Source organism: Nasonia vitripennis, chromosome 5 (genome assembly GCF_009193385.2).
Source record: "Nasonia vitripennis strain AsymCx chromosome 5, Nvit_psr_1.1, whole genome shotgun sequence".
NCBI lineage: Eukaryota > Metazoa > Arthropoda > Insecta > Hymenoptera > Pteromalidae > Nasonia > Nasonia vitripennis.
In genome coordinates this window covers 22,447,971-22,462,396 of record NC_045761.1, presented here as the reverse complement: position 1 = coordinate 22,462,396, position 14,426 = coordinate 22,447,971, and the positions used below count along the sequence as shown (strand labels likewise).

Here is a 14,426-nt window from a genome sequence, read left to right as displayed (position 1 = left end):
ATAAGTCATCAAAATATACAAATATCCATAAAGAAATAGCGTAATTTCCAAAAATTTAGTTATGAATAATCGCAATCGGTGTAGATATGTATATACGTACATGATATGTATCTATGGATGCATGTATTCATATATCTCATGATAGGTGATAGTCCAGCAGTATGGTTCAAGAAGTCGACGAAAGCAGACGTTTATCATCAGTATTCTGCTCACAATTAGAGCACTTATCGCAAGACGAACAAAATCCAGCTTATATTAATAAAAGTGAGTGTAAAGTGTGTATTTAAATTTAAGTGTACATAAATAAAAGTAAGTGTAATGTATATTTGAATGAAATACAGAATAAGTTAATGTCTGATTACTGGATATCAATTAGAGATTATAATTTTCAAAAGTTGGATGATAAAAACAAAAATAAAATTTTATTTTGATAACGTTGTGACGATTGCAATGTATAATACAGCAGAAAATCTTTTTTTACAAGCTTATCATCGTTAAACTATTATTCCTGAAAAAAATATGATAAAAAATAAAAAAACTTTGATAAGCATATCGCCATTTATGGATAAAATTATCACTATTTTTCGCTACTGCCTGATTTCTCACAATAGTATGCTGGCCTTGCCACTTACGTATATAATTCTTTGACATCTAACTGTTAACGTTATTTTTCAGAGAGCGCCTAGCAGACGATAAACAATGTCAAGGTTGAGATCAACCCTCTTCACTTGCTGCTTACTATTTTGCCTGATTTTGGAAATCCATAGCGATTCCGAATTTAAACCGTTTACCTTAACCAAACAATGGACAGCAAACACCACGTACCCGCCCAACGTAATCAGGATCAACGGAATTGAAGATGATCTCTTAGTAGTTGGTTTGGAGAATAACACAATCTACGTAAACTCAACCTTCAATGGTAACCAATCCAACAATTGCAAGCTCGACTTTTTGAAACCGGACGAAATCGCTGGTCACAAAATTCGAGTCTATGCTCTCGGTAACGGTCAAATTATTATCAATACTCCCATGATGACAGAGAGCCACAAGTTGCGCAGCAAAGGACCCAGTCCCCCTGTCTGGCGTATGCTTCTTATCTTCTACCCATTCCAATGTTCCAATCTCAAAAAAGTAGAGTTGCGCAGAAATGATCGTGACGACTTCGAAGCTCTCGTACCCTATCATGACACCTTTGACGTGTTCTATCACAGCGAATCTACTGATAACGCTGAGGTTTTGAAGTCTCCTCAAAGATACAACAACAATGGTGAACAACTGAATCTGAACTACTCCATCGGTTTAGAAAACCAATTTCTCATCAGGAACATCCAAACGTTGATACCGAACGATGCATCCGAAGGATACATCAGTTACATTGACACAGGAAAAGAAAACGTACTGAGGCTTCTCAACCCTCACTTCGAAACACTTGCCGAAGCCACTGTCGATAACTTCATCAGCACCGTGTCAGGCAAATTCAACGGAAAAATTAACTACTGCTATTCGACGACGAAGCCGTACAATAACAGTAAGAACACAAAGGAAGAAGGAAGCGAACATGTAGTCTGTAAGTTTCTAGCCACTGGGCTGAAAGACCAAGATACGAAGGAGTTACCGAAGCCAGTTGAAAGAAAACGTGTCTATAACACTATCCTGACCAACTTATTCAATGGCGGAGTTGTAGCTACAGTAGCTTACAGATACCCCCGTAAGACTGACGGTTTTCCGATGAGGATCTTCGCGCACTACACCGATCGCCTGGGAGTGACTCGGAAACCAGTCGAGATCTTTTCACATTCGATTTACTATCAAGACGTTGCGGAGACGATTTCGTTAGATAATGGAGACGTTTGCTTTGTCAATGGTGGAGAAATGGAGCCTTACAAACCTTTCCAAAGCGTGAGGAACAGCATTTGGATCGACTGCTATAAAGTCTCGGATTAGTGAAAATAATTTATGTTAAAAGTGATTTTATTTGAGTTAAAATAAATGTTTACGTAAGATAATGTGTTTTCATTTCTTACCAGGAATTTCATCATATTAATTCGACGAAATGTAATCATTTGACAATACGAGATTGAGAGGAGTTACGTATCAGCATAAATATGTACATAATATACATAGCATTAATACATTAGTGTGATTTAAGAAACTGTTGAATGCGGACGTGAGAGACTTTTTTATCCTCCGTATGTATTTTACTTATATAATAAATTTTGTATTATTAATGTAATATGCGATTTATATATTAGATATATTGCTGGCTAATTATTTAGTTGTGTTTATATATTTTAATTTAGAAAAAAAAGTTTATAAATCCATTAGTGTCTTTTAAAATAACAGTGACGCAATGTTACACAGAATAAATATTATCACAGCTTGGCAGACATATGCGATTTAGTACCGTAGCTTCCAAAATTAATTAGTTAGCAATGCCATAAATACTGCCGACAGATCTATTCATAATTTATAGTTTAATATTAATACAATTCTTCCTATACTCATAATCCTTAATTTTCCAGGTACTGTCAAACAACTTATTCACGATGTCGATGTCCAAATCGACGATCTTCACTTGTGGCTTACTATGTTGCCTGATCCTAGAAATCCATGGCTTAACATTGAAAACATTCACCAAACGATGGTCAGCCGACTACACTTTCCCACCAAACATAGTCGCGGTCAACGGTCATCTCTTAGTCGTTGGTATGCAAAATAACACGATCATCGTAGACTCGACCTACAATGGTAACCAGTCCAACACTTGCAAGCACGACTTTTTCAATCCGGATGAATTTTTCATCGATCAAACCAAAGTCACTGCTCTTGGTAATGGTAAGATCGTTATCCACACTGTGATATCAGAGAGTGACAAGGTGCGCAATGTACGAATACCCTGGCGTCTACTTCTTATCCTAGACCCATTCGACTGTTCTTCTCTCAGGAAAGTGGAGTTTCGTAGGTATAGGGATTACACGTTTGAAGCTCTCGTACCTTATCGGGACAGCTTTGACGTGTTTTTCCATAATTCGTCAAAGGAACGTGGTAACGCGTTAAAAATTCCTCACCGATACAACGACCAAGGTAAACCGATCCAGCTGGAAAACTTCGTAGGTTTTGAAAACCAATATTTGATTGGGAAAACTGAAACGATCGAACCATACGACGCATCTAAGGGATACGTTTGTTACATGTACTCAGGCAAAGGGTACGTACTGAGGCTTCTCAACTCTCGCTTTGAAACGTTAAAGGAAATCGTTGCTGAAAACTACATAGATAACTTCTCTGCAACTTTCGGAAAAATCAACTACTGCTACTCAACGACGAAAGACTATCAAACTACGACACACAACGACAGCAAAACTATGAAGGAAACAGGAAGAGAACACGTGATCTGCGAGTTCCTAGACGCCGATCTCAAATCCAAGGCCACAGTTGAATTACAGAAACCTGTTGAAATGAAGCGAGTCTACGACAGCATCGTGACCAATCTACCCGATGGTGGAGTTTTGATTACAGTAGCATACAAAGACAGTCGTGAGACTAACAACTATCCGATGAAGATCTACGTGCAACATATCAACGTTGATGGAAGTAGGGGAGAACCTGTAGAGATCTTCACGCATTTGATTTACTATCAGCGAGTGATGGAAACGATTTTGATAAATAACGAAGAAGTTTGCTTCGTCAATGGTGGATCGATGGAGCCTACTTACAAAGAATTCGAAAGTAAAAAGTACGGTATGTGGATTGACTGCGTCCTAGTGTCAGAATTTTAAACAATGCAAATGTATAACGATGATGGAATAAATAAATTGAGTATTGAATACAAATATTTTACTTTGATTACCTTTAAGTTGAAAACAATTTATGATGTCTATGCGTGTGTGTCATAAAAGAAAAGTCGACAAAAGAAAAACACAAAAGAAGTGGTAAGCGTCTAATAGACAGTTTCTGAATGCCAATTAAATTCAAGGATACTCCTAATATACAGAAGCCTATCGAAGAGAATTGTGATTATTACAGCATTGAAGCATATCTACTCGATGACGGAGCAATGATTGCAGTCGCTGAGAGATAACGTCGAGACAAAATAGACGAGATGTACACAATTTTTGAGATTCGATTTACTTACAAATAACATAATGATGAAGATGGTTCCTTGGGGTAAAGGGAAATTTTGCTCGGTAATCAGCGAGTTTTAGAAAAAATTTTACGATCTGTATTTATAAATGGCATTAACTTGATTGAAATGGTATACCAATTTTTCTTTTAAGATTTAACAATTTTCCTCGTCAGTATCAAGCCAAGATGTGTATAAATATAATCGTCAAATGATATGAGAAATTGATGCTTCAGCACTCAAGCACGTATAAATATAATCGTCAAGTAATAGTTCATTAGTATATGATTCGAGAAGTTGGTACAGGAGTTTCCTTTCTATCGTAAGTGTACGTTCAATGTTAATTATCGATGGTTCTGGTAATCTTTCTAATAATGAGTTAAAAATTGTTTCATAAAAATTCTGCAGTTTTTATAGAACATGTGAGATAATTTACTCAGACTCACTATTTGTCTCAATTTATTTTTTCAGGAGTAGTCAAGAAACTGATTAATGATGTTCAAAACGACCATTATCGCTGTCGGCTTTCTATTTTGTCTGATCCTGAAAACCCATGGATCTGCGCAAATTCCGTTCACCAAACAATGGGACGCCAACTACACATTCTCGCCTAACGTAGTCAAGGTCAACAATCGTCTCTTAGTCGTTGGTTTGCAAAATAACACAGTCGTCGTAAACTCAACTTTCGGTGGTAACCAGTCCAACACTTGCGAGCACGACTTTTTCAATCCGGACGAATACACCTTCGATGAAACGGAAGTCACCGCTCTTGGTAACGGTAAAATCGTTATCAACACTGTGTTAACGTCAAATCAGAGTGAAGGGGTGTCCAACGGACTACCTGCACGCTGGCGCCTGCTCCTCATCCTGGACCCATTCGATTGTTCTACTCTCAAAAAAGTTGAGCTGCGCAAAGATAAGGAATTCAGTTTCGAAGCTCTCGTACCTTATCACGACAGCTTTGATGTTTTCCAGTACAACATATCGGATGAAAATGTTGGTGAATCGAAGAAACCTCAACGTTACAACGACCAAGGCGAACAAATGCAGCTGGACCACTCCATCGATTTGGAGAACGATTGTTACATCATGAAAATCGAAACGATCGAACCGTACGATGCGTCTAAGGGGTACATTTGTTCCATTCGCAAAGGTGATAATGAATATTTCTTGAGGTTTCTTGACTCTAGCTTCGGAAATGTAAAACAAGTCGCTACTGATGGAAGTATTCAAATCTACACCTGGTCAGCAACTCACGGTGCAGTTAACTACTGTTACACCGACTTCAAGAGAAACAAGGATGACGCACATGAAATAGAAAGTCAAAACGTATTCTGCAAGCTGATGGACCCTGAGCTCAAATCCAAGGCATTAGTTGAGTTACCGAATCCCGATAATGTGATCCGCATTTATGACATCATCGCAATTAATCTACCGGATGGCGGAGCTTTAGTTATAGTAGACGAAGACGACATTCGCGCGATGGAGCGTGATCCGATGAAGATCCGCGTACACCACATCAATGCCGATGGAACTGTGCGAGAACCAGCCGATATCTTAGCAGAAAAATCTCTGTTCTATCGTTACTATGTGACAGACGCAATTTTATTGAATGACGAGCTTTGTTTTGTCAATGCCGGATCGTTCTTATCTCACGAACAGTTCAATCCTGAAAAGAATCATGTTTGGATTGATTGTGTCCAAGTTTCGAGTTTGTAAAAAAAATATTTTTATTGTATAAAAATCTTTGTCTCTGTAATATTTAAAATAAAATAAATAAATTATATTATGAATACGTTCGGTAAATTTTCACAAATTAGGTAATCTTTTTTTTCTAATTTGATAAAGTATGGAATCGCCAGTTTTTTTTCTTAAAGCTTTTGCAATTTTATCGTATCAGCTCTTAGATATCTATAAATACAGTCCGCACATGTGAGTTCAATAGTATGATTCAAGAAATTGGTACAGGCGGAAATTCCAATCGTAAGTATTCTGATCATATTATTCTGTCTATAATTACCCACGCAATAGTGACGTACAACTCGATTAATTCATACTTAAATCCAATATCCTTATTAGTCAAAACATTTAACTATCAACTGTTTACACAATTCTTCTAAAAATGAGTTGAAAATAAGCTCGATGGAAATGGAAAACAAACACGTGTTCTGCCAGTTTCTGGACGATGAACTCGAATCCAAGGTTTTGGTTGAGTTAACGAATCCCGATGATACGGGCAGTGTCTTTAACAGCTACCCGATCAATCTACCCGATGGTGGAGCTTTGGTTGCAGACTTGCAGTACCATATGAAGACGGTCTTGGTAGCATCAATGGATACGATGACAATGGATACTATGAGAGGATGAAGGTGTACTTACACCACATCAATGCCGACGGAAGTGTGCGCGAACCTGTCGATGTCTCGGGACGAAGTCCGCTTTTCTATCGTTACGATATTACAAAGGTTATTCCATTGGATGATGGAGAGCTTTGCTTCGTCAACGGTGGAGAACTCGCTCCTTCTAAAAAGTCTCGTAATGTTGATAAGAATCATGTTTGGATCGACTGCGTACAAGTTTCGAATTTGTAAAGATAATGACTGTAATATATTATGACGTTTTGTATATTGAAAACTTTGATGACTGTAGATGTAAAACTGAGTACATCCGAATAATAAATTACACTTCTTTCTTTTTACGATAAAAGAATGTCTGCAGTTCACTCATTAAAATCATATTCTCAATTTGACAATTCCTAAAATTTAAATCCATGGATTTAAATTTTCGCGGTATCGCTCACATGTTAACCCAACGATACTGTCGGTAACAGATCGCAGGCGCAAATTTTAAATTTGGTGATCTTATAAGCTTGGCTACACATGAACATTCTTCACAATTAAGGCAATAAAATGAGAAATAATATTCTTGTTCTATCATTTCATATTCATAATCCACTTTTCAGCATCGGTTTCTAATCAATAAAAATATTTGCCCTAACATTATTCATAAATCGATAAAGCAAGTACTACAAGCAAATATTAATGAATAATGACTCAAAAATCTACGACTTTCACCTATACTCATATTATTCAGTATATATTTACTAACAATCCCACAGCAGCGAGCCGGCGACTCCGATAATGCAAAAATCCGTCCGCAAGAGAGCTAAAAGAAATATGGCGTGTTCAAAAGTTTAACATACCCGCACAAACGTTATAGAGTGAACACTTGACGCATATGATAGGCCAGACGTCACTGTTTATTCGCTCACGATTGTTGCGGGTGGCACGTGCACTGCATGGATTGGCCGAAACTGATAACAGATAATTATTTATAATAGTATTTGGAAAGGGCACGAGCGTGCATCGGAAAATTCAAAGGTTTGTATACACTCCCCAGTCCTATAGGCGTCTCGACGCCGAGTGTGTTTTTAAGGTTATAAAAGAGCTGTGGTTATCGGTATATTCTTTTGTTGCCGCGTATCAATCTGGCTGCATAATCAGATTTTGATGATGACATTTTAATGGAATTTTTTTTTATCGATAAGCTTCAAAGGTTTTGTTTGTTCCATTAATCATTGTATTAATCATTCTATATCTAAATGCTTGGATGTCTTTCAGATGTGGATTTTCCTTTTACTGTGCCCTTTACTCGTAAATGTCAACTCAGCTTACGCTGAGAAGAAGATCAATAAATATGTGACCACATTGATCGATGCCAAATGGAAGGATACACCTTTAGTTCTCGAAGTTGCTGAATACTTGAACGATGAAAACCCAAATCTTTTCTGGAGGTTTGTCGACGAGGTTTCCAGCAGGTCCTCGGACTTTGAGAAAAGTGGTATGTGCAATGTAAATTATGTGGAGCCATCTTTTAATTGTGTTTTACACTGACATGTATTTTATTTTTGATTTATAGCAAAGGCCAAGGATCACTATGACTTAGTGATCTCCATTGCTGAGAAGTTTCTCAGCGCAGCTGAGATTGCTGTCATGAAGCTTGGGCTTTCGTTGAGAATCTATTCTGCCAGAGTGGAGATGTTCTCCCAGATGGCGGAAAATAAAGAGATCTCAAACTTGGATTGCCATAACTTCATTGATGCCGGAGGCAAATTCACCTGCTCTGTTGATGAAATACAAGAACTCATGAATCAAGTCAGTATCTTTTAAAAACTGTCTATTTTTATGTATCAAATGAGAATCTACAAAATAGTGTTAACTGATCTAAATTTTAATTTTCCAGGAAGATCTAGTCCCAATAGATACATACAGTGTGGATCACTTTTATCTGGGTAAACAGCACACAGATAAGACTTTAGTGTTGTATGGTCAAATGGGAACAGATGGTTTTACTTTATTGCACGATAAATTAAAATCCCTGGCTGAAACCAACAAATTGAACTACATACTTAGACATTATGTCAAAGTAAGTTTGAATTACATTGTATGAATAATAAAATAAAAACAAAGTTAAGTAAGGTTTTTGTTGTACGTTAGGAAAGACCCGATAGAAGACTGAGACTGTCCGGCTATGGAGTAGAGTTGCAAATGAAGTCAACTGAATATAAGGCAACCGATGACTCTGATATTAAAGACAATGAAGAGAGAGCAGAAGAAGATGCAGATGAGTCTGATGAAATCGATGGAATCAACTTTGCTACCCTAAAGTATATATGTTCTCTTGCATACAGTATATAATAAAATAATATTGTTTGCAATCATTAATCAACATTTTTTTTTCAGAAAACTATATCCAGATGAACACAAAAAGTTAAATGATCTCCAGACCTATCTTTTAGAAAATAGCCATGAAATTGGAGCTCTAAAAGTTTGGCAGTTCCAAGAATTAAGTCATCAAGCAGCTGAAAGAATAATGAATTCTCCAACTAGTGAAGCAATCAACGTCCTTACTGATATATCTCAAAACTTTCCAATGCAGGTAATATGCAATAGTTTTTTCGATTACCCAGTACTATTGTATACATTGAAAATAAAAAATACCTTGTTTTCAGGCTAAATCATTAATTAAAACAAAAGTGAGCAATGATATGAAGAAAGAAATGAAAATGAATCAAGAGATATTTTCGGGTAGTTTGAACATTCAACCCACAGAAACAGCCTTATTTATCAACGGGCTTTTCTTTGATCTTGAAGCTATTGACGTACTAACACTTTTGGAATCTCTGCGTACTGAATTACGAGTTATGGAATCCCTTCACAAAATCGGTAAGCAGATTTGATTTTCACAAGTTAATATATTTAAAAATATATTCTACTAAAATCATCGTTATCTGTTGCTTCAGGATTCGGTAGTAAAAAAATGGGCAAACTACTAGCTCTAGATTTATCCAACAGCGTAGATAGTCGAGATTTCGCTATTGACATTCGAGATTCCGCTGTTATTTGGGTAAATGATATCGAAAACGATTTCCGTTACAACCGTTGGTCGCCGTCTTTAACCGAGCTGTTGCGTCCCACTTTTCCGGGAATGCTTCGTAACGTTCGTCGAAATCTCTACAATCTTGTAAGTATTATGATAGTTTACCATGTCGATAAAATTTGATTTTTCTTGTTCAAAATTAATAACAATTTAAATTCATTAAATTACAGGTCATTATCATCGATCCTTTGAGTGAAGAATCTGCGCCTCTAGTAGCTCTAGCTGAATCTCTATATGCTCACTCTGCACCACTTAGAATTGGTTTTGTATTCCTTACTAATTTCAATATGACCGAAACCGGAACTACAGATCCTAGTATTGCAATCAACAATGCCTATCACTATTTGAATGATGCTAAGAGCTCAAAAGAAGCTATGCACTTCTTGTCGAGTGTAAGTACATTATTATTAAGCATGCAAATATTAAATTAGCAAATGATGAAATAAAATCTAATAGTATAACTATAAATTGCAGCTAAGTAACTACATCGGTCCCGATGGATTAGAAGTGAATGATGTTAAAAAAGCATTGAAGGCTAAAGATCCAAAAGCCAACGTTAATTACATTCTAGGTGAAGAATCGGAATACGATGTTGGTCGTCATCTTGCAAGCGACTTTATCAAAAGAACTGGTTTCAAAAAGTTCCCCCAAGTTCTCCTTAACGGAGTCCCACTGCCCTCTAATCAATTAAATGCTGACTCTTTTGAAGAAGCAGTTTTATCGACTATAATGTCTCAAACACCCATGATTCAAAAAGCCGTTTATCGTGGCGAAGTTACAGAAGGGGATGACGTTGTGGATTTCCTCATGAACCAACCAAATGTGATGCCACGGTAAACATTGTTCGTTCAATTACAATTTGCTACTTATTTATACATTTTGTACATAATTTTCTTTATTTTTCAGACTAAATGAACGAGTACTTAAAGCTGAAAAAAATAATTGGTTGAATTTGATTGGTTCATTACCCACTGATACAGATTACAAAAAGTGGAGTTCTCAAGATATCTCGACCTGGTTAATGGAAAATCTCAAATACCTTTACATCCCACGAAAAACAGTTACCAATCATCTTTATACATTATGGATTGCAGCTGACTTGGAATTGCCAGCAGGAAGAAAACTTATGAAAGAGGCGCTCGATTATTTGGTAATACAGCATTTCAATCGATTTAATGAAACATACTAAAAATTGAATGATTTTATTTACACTCGTATAAACCCTTAGGAATCAAATACTGATGCTAGAGGATCACTTATCATTAATAGTGAAAGTACTTCTAAACCTGAATCGAACATCAACAAAATAGCTCTTGCTGCTATAAGCGCATTACCAGTAGAGAAGTCTTTTGACTATGTTCGAAATTTGATTAATAACGAGACTTTTGAATTAATACAGAATGGAGAATTCGTCATCGAGGTATGTTATATATTTCTAAAAACAACTTTTTAATACATCTTTTAGTAATGACGTTTTTAGACAAAATCAATTTTTTATTTAGGATGAGAAAGTTAAAGAACAATTAAAACACCAAGAATTGTTAATCAGTGTGCAACAACACTATGCTAAGCATGTTCTAAGTTTAAGCAGTAATGGAAGAATTGTAGTATTCAATGGTCGTATACTTGGTCCATTCGATGACGATGAAGAATTTACTAGTGAAGATTTCGCTCTTTTGGAAAGATTTAGTCAAAGCACTTATGGTGATAAGCTATTCAAATACTTGATGAAAAGTCAACTTTTTGACGATGATGAGTACGGTACGGCTTAAGTTTTTTTCATTTAAACAAAAGCATATTAAAGCATATTGAAACATTTATTATTTTTTGCAACTCTAGAAAAAAGTGATGTGACCGATGATATGATTATGAAAATCACATCGTTATTGGTACCAAGGCCACAAACTAGAAGTCGGTTTGATGTTCCTTTCTATGGTGATGAGCACAGTGCTATAAAGATTCCAGCCGCAAATGCAGATGATGTAGCATTCAGCCTGATTGCTGTAGTGGATCCTGTTTCTCGCGGTGCCCAGAAGCTTGGACCCATCTTAAACGTCCTTCGTCATTCTTTAAATTGTGATATTAAAGTGTTTCTGAACTGTGTCGATAAAAATAGTGATATGCCACTTAAGAGGTAACAATAATTATTTTTATGCTGCAATGATATTTATGTTATATTCATATTTTAACTATTTTTTATAAATAAATTCGATGTTTTACAGCTTTTATCGGTTTGTTCTGGAGCCCGAACTACAGTTTACTAGCAATGGTGATATTGTCGGTGCTACTGCCAAGTTCACAAAATTACCAACTTCGTCCCTTTTGACACAGTACATTCATGCACCAGAAAATTGGTTAGTGGAGGTTGTTCGAAGCGTCTATGATTTAGACAACATTAAACTAGATAACGTCGCTATAGGAGTCCACAGGTATTTATCACATGTCCTACTTGAAGTTCATTTATATGATCAATCTAATATGAGAACAATCATACATTTTTCAGTGAATTCGAATTAGAATACTTACTACTTGAAGGCCACTGCTTCGAGGCTTTAATTGGTAATCCTCCGAGAGGATTACAAATAACTCTAGGAACTGAAAAACAGCCTGTTATGGTTGATACAATTGTGATGGCTAACTTGGGGTACTTCCAGTTAAAAGCGAATCCAGGTGAATGGCTGCTAAAACTTCGTCAAGGAAGATCTGCAGAAATCTACGATATTACAAGCGTTGATGGATTAGACGTTATTCACAAAGGAAACAATGTAAAAGTATTAATCAGCTCTTTGAGAAGCAATGTCCTCAAATTGAAGGTAACAAAGAAACCAGACAAAGCTGGTGTTGATTTACTTGCTGATGATGAGAAAGGATCAGGAATATGGGATTCTATTTCTAGGTAATTTTATTTAAAACTTTTCCATAGAGCATGAACTCTCGATGTGCTTTCTAATTTCTCAATAGAAACATAAAGAATAATTAACGTCCAACAATTCTATCTTTTTGTCTAGCTTTTCCCCATTTTGGTAAGATTCTTACTTCATTTTCATTGAAGTTTTTAGTCTACACCAATGTAGTTTTTATTTATTTTGATTTTGTTGTGCCCTGTGTGATTATTAGAACACTTTATTTTTAAATTATTGATTATCATTTGTAAAAACTTTCATTTCAATATTTATCTCAGGACGTTTACCAACACTGAAGAAGGAGACGAACAAGATGAAAAAATCAACATATTTTCTTTAGCTTCTGGGCATTTGTATGAGCGTTTCTTGAAAATTATGATGCTCAGCGTTATCAAACATACAAAGTCGCCGGTCAAATTCTGGTTTTTGAAAAATTACTTATCTCCAACTCTCAAAGTAAGTTCTTTGATACTAGTACATTCTCATTGTCCAATTAAAACATTAATTTTAATGCATTGCATTTAACGTTCGAATTAGGACTTTTTACCACATATGGCCAAGGAATACGGGTTTGAATACGAACTCATTCAATATAAATGGCCACGATGGTTACACCAGCAAACCGAAAAACAAAGAACGATTTGGGGCTACAAAATATTATTCCTGGACGTACTTTTCCCACTCGATGTCAAGAAAATTATATTTGTAGATGCTGATCAAGTAATTACGTTCACAATTTTTATCGTACTCTAATGTGACTACTGCATTGTTGGTATAAAATATCTTTTTGCTTACGCAGGTTGTTCGAGCTGACTTAAAAGAGTTGGCTACAATGGATCTCGGTGGTGCACCTTACGCGTATACTCCATTCTGTGATAGTAGAAGAGAGATGGATGGCTTTAGGTTCTGGAAGCAAGGTTATTGGAGGAATCATTTGCAGGGTCGATCTTATCATATTAGTGCTTTATACGTAGTGGATCTTAAAAGGTTCCGCCGAGTAGCAGCTGGAGACAGACTGAGAGGTCAATATCAAGCTTTGAGTCAAGATCCAAATAGTTTATCCAATTTGGATCAGGTAATTTTTTGTTACGTTCTATATATTGAAGTATACAGTTGAAAATCGACGTGACTTTTTACAATTTTACTACTGTACGGTTTTAGGATTTGCCAAATAATATGATCCATCAAGTCGCTGTTAAAACTTTACCACAAGAATGGCTTTGGTGTGAAACGTGGTGTGATGATAATTCAAAGAAATATGCCAAAACTATTGATTTGGTAAGTTGCTTAAACTTATATGCCATTGTTATCGTGCAATATGTAATAAATACCTACTAAAAAATATATATATTCTTCCTAGTGCAACAATCCGATGACCAAGGAAGCAAAGCTGCAGGCGGCAATGCGTATTTTGCCAGAGTGGGTTGGTTATGACGAAGAAATCAAAGCCTTACAGCAGAAAATAGAAAATGAAAACAGGCAAACAGAAAAAGAAGAAGGTAAGCTGCGAAAATTTGTAAATATTCCACAAGATTTAAGGTTATTAATGTACATTTCATTTTCTATTTCAGAACATAATGGTCCAGACTCTGACAAGCATGAAGAACTCTAAATGTTGTGTTTAGTCGATGTGTCAAACAATTGAAAGTTCTCAACAAAATTTTGTATAAAGATCGACTTTTATATAGTGAATGTAATTAATTTTACTTAACTTTCATAAAACTGTAAGTCTCGTAGCTCTAAAACTTAATGATAAAGTATTTAGCGTTAATTAAGAACTGATTGATTTAATCAACAGCAGAACGCAACTTTAATATTATCGTTTTGTTAGCGAAAATCAGGATTTTCGTTAAAGTTGCAAAATACTCTTGTGATTTTATATGGCCACGAATAATGAATAAACTTCGAAAATTTTTGTACAGTAAAACTGTCTTTACTTTTGTTTACTGAATTATTATGAT

The 14,426-nt window shown here is 35.8% G+C and overlaps 3 protein-coding genes across 7 annotated transcripts; all 3 read left to right on the top strand.

The window, feature by feature from the left end:
- Positions 1-136: 136 nt before the first annotated feature.
- LOC107981147 lies at positions 137-3,833 on the top strand. 2 transcript variants are annotated; one of them, XR_004345002.1, is made up of 3 exons: positions 137-264; positions 676-2,189; positions 2,523-3,817. XR_004345002.1 is itself a non-coding variant. In XM_016986087.3 (2 exons), exon 2 carries the CDS (start codon positions 2,547-2,549, stop codon positions 3,777-3,779), a length of 1,233 nt encoding a protein of 410 aa, XP_016841576.1. In that variant the 5' UTR covers positions 1,800-2,189; positions 2,523-2,546; the 3' UTR covers positions 3,780-3,833. The 2 variants fall into 2 exon arrangements, 1 of the variants encoding a protein (XP_016841576.1); XM_016986087.3 differs by lacking the exon at positions 137-264 and having other exon boundaries at positions 1,800-2,189; positions 2,523-3,833.
- Positions 3,834-4,136: 303 nt separating this feature from the next.
- On the top strand, positions 4,137-5,918 carry LOC100680229. Of its 2 annotated transcripts, none has more exons than XM_008209150.4 (2): positions 4,137-4,451; positions 4,595-5,918. In XM_008209150.4, the coding sequence occupies exon 2, from the start codon at positions 4,616-4,618 to the stop codon at positions 5,840-5,842; it is 1,227 nt and encodes a 408-aa protein (XP_008207372.1). In that variant the 5' UTR covers positions 4,137-4,451; positions 4,595-4,615; the 3' UTR covers positions 5,843-5,918. The 2 variants fall into 2 exon arrangements, with proteins under 2 accessions (XP_008207372.1, XP_003426716.1); XM_003426668.5 differs by having other exon boundaries at positions 4,159-4,445.
- Positions 5,919-7,313: 1,395 nt separating this feature from the next.
- LOC100123883 (UDP-glucose:glycoprotein glucosyltransferase) lies at positions 7,314-14,392 on the top strand. 3 transcript variants are annotated; one of them, XM_016985871.2, is made up of 23 exons: positions 7,314-7,503; positions 7,744-7,963; positions 8,042-8,277; positions 8,366-8,548; positions 8,620-8,789; positions 8,866-9,061; positions 9,135-9,348; positions 9,426-9,646; positions 9,733-9,954; positions 10,037-10,395; positions 10,469-10,712; positions 10,791-10,982; positions 11,065-11,323; positions 11,402-11,696; positions 11,785-11,991; positions 12,066-12,458; positions 12,571-12,585; positions 12,744-12,921; positions 13,003-13,185; positions 13,265-13,540; positions 13,627-13,743; positions 13,826-13,964; positions 14,037-14,392. In XM_016985871.2, the coding sequence occupies exons 2-23, from the start codon at positions 7,744-7,746 to the stop codon at positions 14,075-14,077; spliced, it is 4,560 nt and encodes a 1,519-aa protein (XP_016841360.1). In that variant the 5' UTR covers positions 7,314-7,503; the 3' UTR covers positions 14,078-14,392. The 3 variants fall into 3 exon arrangements, with proteins under 3 accessions (XP_016841360.1, XP_001607652.2, XP_016841361.1); XM_016985872.3 differs by lacking the exon at positions 7,314-7,503 and adding an exon at positions 7,520-7,678; XM_001607602.6 differs by lacking the exon at positions 12,571-12,585.
- Positions 14,393-14,426: the final 34 nt, after the last annotated feature.